This window comes from Trachemys scripta, chromosome 4 (genome assembly GCF_013100865.1).
Source record: "Trachemys scripta elegans isolate TJP31775 chromosome 4, CAS_Tse_1.0, whole genome shotgun sequence".
Classification (NCBI taxonomy): domain Eukaryota; kingdom Metazoa; phylum Chordata; order Testudines; family Emydidae; genus Trachemys; species Trachemys scripta.
The window spans coordinates 116,188,659-116,195,928 of record NC_048301.1 but is presented as its reverse complement, the minus strand read 5'-3'; the positions used below and the strand labels follow the sequence as shown (position 1 = coordinate 116,195,928).

Below are 7,270 nucleotides of genomic sequence, written 5' to 3'. Positions count from 1 at the left end.
AACAAGGAGTCTGGTGGCACCTTAAAGACTAACAGATTTATTTGGGCATGAGCTTTCATGAGTAAAAACCTCACTTCTTCGGATGCATCCGAAGAAGTGAGGTTTTTACTCACGAAAGCTCATGCCCAAATAAATCTGTTAGTCTTTAAGGTGCCACCAGACTCCTTATTAGATTTGTATGAGTACCTAGATCCCAGTGGAGAGGACATTACTCTAGGCCAGTGGTTCTCAAACTGGGGTTCATGAACTCCTGGGGGTTCGTGAAATGTTAAAGGGGGTTCTCAAGAAAAACATCCCTAATGGCGGACAGAGTTGTCCCTGGGCAGCTTGGGCCAGCAGCCTGGAGCCCCTGGACTTCCAAGAACTAAGCAGATCTATCACCCTGAGGACATTTAAACTTTAAGACTCATAAGAAATGGAAAGGGAGGTGGATATTTTTTGCTGTTTTTAAAATTAAATAGGCAGCTAGTATTGTTTTTAAAATTATTACGAAGAACAAGTTTAAGCTTTGTTGTAATGTGCATTGTTTGCCTGGACTGCTCAAGACCTGAATGCTTGTGTAGGAGGAACTCTGAGTTGGTTTCTTAAATACCTTCATGCTGTTTCACATCTGATACTCCTTGATGAAACATAGGAGCCTTGTCTTATAACAGGCTTATTCAAAGTGATACAAGCTACAAAAGTGAGATCTTGGAAGAGTGTTGCTGTTTTCATAATGTAATAAAATACTGTAATGATAAATAATAATAAAGTGTGTAATAATCATGTCAAAAAATTATATTTCCAAGATCACTGCTTTTATAATTTATACTCCGGTAAAGGAGAAAATCCCTGGAAATATTCATTTTTAGGAGGCGGCTCGCAAGACTTGGCATTTTAGTGAAAGGGGTTCCCAGGCTGTTGAAGTTTGGGAACCACTGCTCTAGGCCAGGAACACTCAGATTGAGGCTCCTGAGCTGCCATTGGCTCTTGAATGTTTTACGCATGTGCTGCGAGAGACAATGTGTGATTAAATAATTAACCAGTCAGGCTGCTCTTACTATGTTAATGAATTGTAGTTGATAAAACCATAGTACTTGGTCAGTCGTTTTGCTGTGAGAATAAAATGTGTCTATATAAAAATGAAATATTTCCTGTGTCATACTATAGTAAATATAATAATTTAACACTGTGGCTCTTTTGGTGATTGCTAATTTGGCTCCTCCACTACAGGGGTCTCAGAGCAGCGATCCTAAGTACTGAACATACACCCAGTAAGAGACAGTTCCATATCCGTTTCTCTCCTCATCCTTACCCTTAACCCCTTCTCCCCACTGTCCAGCTCTAATCATGGCACTTAATTTGAGGTTTGTTGCAGTACTGGACAGCTATCGTATTGAAACCACTCTTTTAGCTTTACTGATTGGAATGCTTGTCAACCATAGAGCTCTCTGCCTTGTTCCAAGCAGTTTTATAGTATTTTAAGTGCATCAGTTATTGAAAATGGGCTGAAAGATGGAGTTTCACACCCATTCAGGAAATGAGCAGTGAGGCTTTTGTTCCTTCTTAAAACTAGTGCCAGAGAGTTGTATGTTAAAGTGTATAGTAGAATGCTTGTATCAGAGAAGCTGAGCTGACTTACCTTCCCAGTTAACAGTGGGAAGCTGTAAAGCCCCATTTAAAAATAAGATGGAAAAAGACATGTGCATTATAGTCTGTTTGCCACAGGCAAGTCATTTTGACCATTTTCTGCATAAGTTAACCTAAGTGTAAGTCACTGCATATTTATCTGATCTTTGCACTTAAAAATGATATTTCACTAGTGTTAACCCACAAACCAGCTTAATACTATTACAAGATGTTGGGGGTGGGGTGGAATATGAAGCCTAAAGTCAAAGTAAAAGGCTCTTTTGTCTAGTGGCTCTCATCCCTTGTCTCATGCTGTTTCTCTGCACCACGTCTTAGGCTGCAAGCTCCTCAGCGTAGAGACCTGTTTTATTTGCCAAAAGCATCACACCAACCTAGTCTAAACACCACCATTACAGTAAGGTCTGAAATTAATCCAGATGCTTCGAACATGTATGATGCTCTTTAGAGTCCTATAACAGTGTACATTCTTTGGAGACCCTGCATTAAGAATAGGAAAAAAAAAAAGGCTACATATAAAAGGCCACACCCTAAGTCCCCTGAAATCAATGAGAGTTCTGCCAGCAACTCCTATGTGACCAGAATTTAGACTTAAATCTTTGGTTTCAACTGACTGTTTTTAGGTTTCACTTTTGAATCATAAAAAAAGATGTCACTCGGGGCTTGTCTATGTGAGGAAATCGACTGGCATACTTGTAGCAGAAGAACTATACTGGTATAATTTACAAGGAGTATCCTTCTTTCAAAATAATTACTTGGGAAGCAAACAGTTATTCCAGAATAAAGTCACTTTTGTTGCAAAAGAGAGTGTCCACATGGGGGAGTTATACTGGCATAGTTATAGGAGAATAACTGTTCTGCTTAGTTATGCCAATCCATTTCCACATGTAGAAAAACCCTTAGACTACTTACCAGTATCAGCCCCACTATAATTGGTACAAGTTTTCCCCATCCCACCCCGAGCACTAGCTCCACAGCTCCCATTGGTCTTGGCCTAGGAGTTGCTTGCGGGGAGCCACCCAAGGTGAGCACCCGTCCCGTCCCCCCCCTTCCCCAGATCCACCACTCGGTGCCCCAACCCATTGCCCCAAGTCCCCTCCCGTACCCAAATTCCCTCCCTCTTAGTTAACTGGCATTTTTCTTTTACCGGTACCCTCCATTCCTCCAACATGCCAGATAAAACAGCTTTTACTGTAATACTAAAAATACACAGGCATGGCAGTCATGAAGTCCTTTTGGAATCCAGCAACTCTTTTCGCCCACCCCCCCGCCCACCCTCCCTCCCCAAAATTTTCAAGAAGATAGCTGTGGCGGTTAGTCAATAAAGCAGCCTCAGGAGGAAGTTCAGGATTTTGTTGTTCTTTGTTTTAAGAAAATTAAGGCAGGCTTAGCAGCACTTGCATCCTTTTCCTCCAGGTGATTATATTTTATACATTTTTCCTGTATTTCTTTGCTATCAGTTAAACAAAAGTCTATAGTCCCATGACAGTATGAGCTTGTTTGTACCATAAAATATATCAAAATATTTATTATTTTGAGAAGGGACTCATTCCTGAAAAGTGTCTAGTTTATGAAGTTATGCAGATCAGACCCGCCCCCCCCCCAAGCTTTCTTGAGGCTGTTCCACTTTAAGTATTAATTGGGCCAAAACTAGAAGAAGATTCTATGGGACAGTGGATAGGCTACTCCCATGGGACATTTGGAGTTGCTGGTTCAATTCCTTCCCCTTCCTGAGAAGGGGCTTGAACTGGGAATTCCTTAGGTCTTTCCTCTTGCAGCTGTTCCATGTAAATTAAATAGTGTTTGGGCCAAAGCAAAAATAAAAAGCCCTCTATGCTACAGCAGTTAGGCTACTTCCCTGGGAAACTCAGAGTTGCTAGTTCAAGTCAGTCCTCTACCAGAGGAGGACAAAGGGTTTAAGTGGGAGCTTGCCTCTTGAAGCTGTTCCACTTTAATTAAATAGTAATTGGACCAGCAAGAAAATTAGGCTCACTCTGTAGCCCAGCGGGTAGGCTACTTACATAGAGAGTGGGAGACCCCAGTTCAAATCCTCCCTCAGCCTGTTAAGAGGAGGCTTGGACAAGACTGAATCACCTCCCAGGTGAGAAGCCCTTGTTTAAATCCCCTCCTTTCTCAGGAGGTCCTTGTCTTTCTGGAAACAGAGGAGGTGGAAACAATGATCCCCCACCTCTCAGGTTCCTGTGGTGTGGCGGGAGGGGGGAGAGGTCCCTGGGAAGTGGGACACCCCTGTTCAAATCCCTTCACAGAGGAGGGATTTGAACAGGAGTCTCCCACAGCCTGACCCCTGGGGGGCAAAACAGTGATCTGCATATTTGGACCACCAAGTCATAGCTAATTAAAAGAGGGGCCTACACTGGGAAATGCCAAGCTAAACCCCTTCTTCTCCTCAGCAGGCAGGAGAAATTGAACCCCCATGTCACATGAATAGTCTACCCACTAGACTAGAAAGAGCTTCTCCTCCTTGCCTGGGCCCAATTAATATTTCCTTTCAGCTCATACTGTCCTGTGACTACAGACTTTTGCTTTAACCAAAGTCAAAACAGTACAGAAAAATGCAAAACGTGTATACGGCCTGCAAATCTGGTCAAAATTAAACACTGTTTCTATGCATTATGGCCCTTTGGGTGATTTTGTTCAGGTGGATTCATAGATTATAGGACTGGAAGGGACCTCGAGAGGTCATCGAGTCCAGTCCCCTGCCCGCATGGCAGGACCAAATACTGCCTAGACCATCCCTGATAGACATTTATCTAACCTACTCTTAAATATCTCCAGAGACGGAGATTCCACAACCTCCCTAGGCAATTTGTTCCAGTGTTTAACCACCCTGACAGTCAGGAACTTTTTCCTAATGTCCAACCTAGACCTCCCTTGCTGCAGTTTAAACCCATTGTTTCTGGTTCTATCCTTAGAGGCTAAGGTGAACAAGTTCTCTCCCTCCTCCTTATGACACCCTTTTAGATACCTGAAAACTGCTATCATGTCCCCTCTCAGTCTTCTCTTTTCCAAACTAAACAAACCCAATTCTTTCAGCCTTCCTTCATAGGTCATGTTCTCAAGACCTCTAATAATTCTTGTTGCTCTTCTTTGGACCCTTTCCAATTTCTCCACATCTTTTTTAAAATGCGGCGCCCAGAACTGAACACAATACTCCAGCTGAGGCCTAACCAGAGCAGAGTAGAGTGCAAGAATGACTTCTCGTGTCTTGCTCACAACACACCTGTTAATACATCCCAGAATCATGTTTGCTTTTTTTGCAACAGCATCACACTGTTGACTCATATTTAGCTTGTGGTCCACTATAACTCCTAGATCCTTTTCTGCCGTACTCCTACCTAGACAGTCTTTTCCCATTCTGTATGTGTGAAATTGATTTTTCCTTCCTAAGTGGAGCACTTTGCATTTGTCTTTGTTAAACTTCATCCTGTTTAACTCAGACCATTTCTCCAATTTGTCCAGATCATTTTGAATTATGACCCTGTCCTCCAAAGTAGTTGCAATCCCTCCCAGTTTGGTATCATCCGCTAACTTAATAAGTGTACTTTCTATGCCAATATCTAAGTCGTTGATGAAGATATTAAACAGAGCCGGTCCCCAAACAGACCCCTGCGGTACCCCACTCGTTACGTCTTTCCAGCAGGATTGGGAACCATTAATAACAACTCTCTGAGTACGGTTATCCAGCCAGTTATGCACCCACCTTATAGTAGCCCCATCTAAATTGTATTTGCCTAGTTTATCGATAAGAAGATCATGCGAGACCGTGTCTAGGTATACCACATCCACCGCTTCACCCTTATCCACAAGGCTCGTTATCCTATCAAAGAAAGCTATTAGATTGGTTTGACATGATTTGTTCTTCACAAATCCATGCTGGCTGTTCCCTATCACCTTACCACCTTCCAAGTGTTTGCAGATGATTTCCTTAATTACTTGCTCCATTATCTTCCCTGGCACAGAAGTTAAACTAACTGGTCTGTAGTTTCCTGGGTTGTTTTTATTTCCCTTTTTATAGATGGGCACTATATTTGCCCTTTTCCAGTCTTCTGGAATCTCTCCCGTCTCTCATGACTTTCCAAAGATAATAGCTAGAGGCTCAGATACCTCCTCTATTAGCTCCTTGAGTATTCTAGGATGCATTTCATCAGGCCCGGGTGACTTGCGGGCATCTAACTTTTCTAAGTGATTTTTAACTTGTTCTTATAGTTATAGACGTACTCCAATACGTCTGTTAGTCTAAATGCCCAATCCCGTTTAAACAGGAGGCGATGCAGAAGAACTGCACCACTTCCAGCATCTCCAGCCACGCTGGGGACGACCGCCAGACCCCTGCCCGCTGCGACAGCAATGAATTGGGTCTGGCCGCTGGGGGACCCCAACTCACCACTGGCCGGCAGGCTCGGGGAGAACCAAGTGACCTGTCCCTGGCAGCCCGGGCCACAGATCCCCCTCCACCAGCACAGACCCCCGCCCCCCCTCCGCGCCCGCCGGAGTCACTCCCCGCCTGCCCCCGGGGCAGAGCTGGAGCCCCAGTCCCGGCTCCCCCCACTGCTCTCCCGGAGCCCGGCGCAGGGAAAGGGGAGCCCAGGGGGCGGGGCCGGGAGCTCCCTTGGCCCCCGACACTCACCCAGCGCTCCCCGGGGAAGCAGCGCGAGCACCAGCAGCGCCGAGACACGCGGAGCCCAGCTCGCCCGAAGCAGCTCCATGGCGCTGCATCCCAGGACCACGCCCCACCTCACACTGCGCATGGGCGGAACCGAGCCGTCGCCGCCGCCTATTGGATGACATAAGGCGCTGGGCGGGCGCGCGCGTGCCACGGGGGAGGGGAGGGGAGGGGGGGCGCGCTCGCGCTAAAGAGCCGGAAGGGGGAGCGGCCGCGCGCGCTGCGTAGGAGCGCGAGGCCGGCTGCGACTGCCTCGCCCGGGAAGCGCTCGGGCGGGGCCGGGCTGCTTCCCCCGGGGCAGTCTGCGGGGTTCGCCCAGCCGGCGCTGCCCCGCCCCCGGGCCACGCCCCTTTCTCGTCATAGGGCTTGTGGGTTTTTTTAATCATTGGCTGGGGGTGGGACAAGGCCCCTCCCAGGAGTAGGGGGAGGGCTGGAGACCGGTCATGTGTTTGTGCTGGGAAAACTGGTCTGCTGCTCGAGCTGCCTGGTGGGATAAACAGGCTTTAAGGAAGGGGAAAAAAGGAGTTTGGTCCTAGTCCAAAAGCAGAGAGAGGAATATTTGCTCCAATAAGTGATGCCACTTAAAAGCTTGCCACTAAATGTTACACGTAGGGGGACCGGACAGCAAGTGTGAAAAATTGGGATTGGGAGTGAGGGGTAATAGGAGCCTATATAAGAAAAAGATCCAAAAATTGGGACTGTCCCTATAAAATCAGGACACCTGGTCACCCTAAAAAGAACAGGAGTACTTGTGGCACCTTAGAGACTAACAAATTTATTAGAGCATAAGCTTTCGTGCATATCCGAAGAAGTGGGCTGTAGTCCATGAATGCTTATGCTCTAATAAATTTGTTAGTCTCTAAGGTACCACAAGTACTCCTGTTCTTTTTGTGGATACAGACTAACACGGCTGCTACTCTGAAAACTGGTCACCCTAGTTACACTAGCTTTGTATGATAC

At 46.0% G+C, this 7,270-nt stretch overlaps 1 protein-coding gene across 5 annotated transcripts in view; it reads right to left on the bottom strand.

Moving 5' to 3' along the window:
• The window catches only part of LOC117877433 (complement receptor type 1-like), a 56,126-nt gene extending 49,736 nt beyond the window's left edge, over window positions 1-6,390 (bottom strand). For 3 of the 5 annotated variants that reach the window (XM_034770547.1, XM_034770552.1, XM_034770550.1), the window contains exon 1: window positions 6,275-6,390. In XM_034770547.1, the coding sequence (XP_034626438.1) occupies window positions 6,275-6,353 (79 nt within the window). In that variant the 5' untranslated portion in view covers window positions 6,354-6,390. The remainder of the gene's footprint in view (window positions 1-6,274) is intronic. The other 2 variants (XM_034770549.1, XM_034770551.1) reach the window with 1 other exon arrangement.
• Window positions 6,391-7,270: the final 880 nt, after the last annotated feature.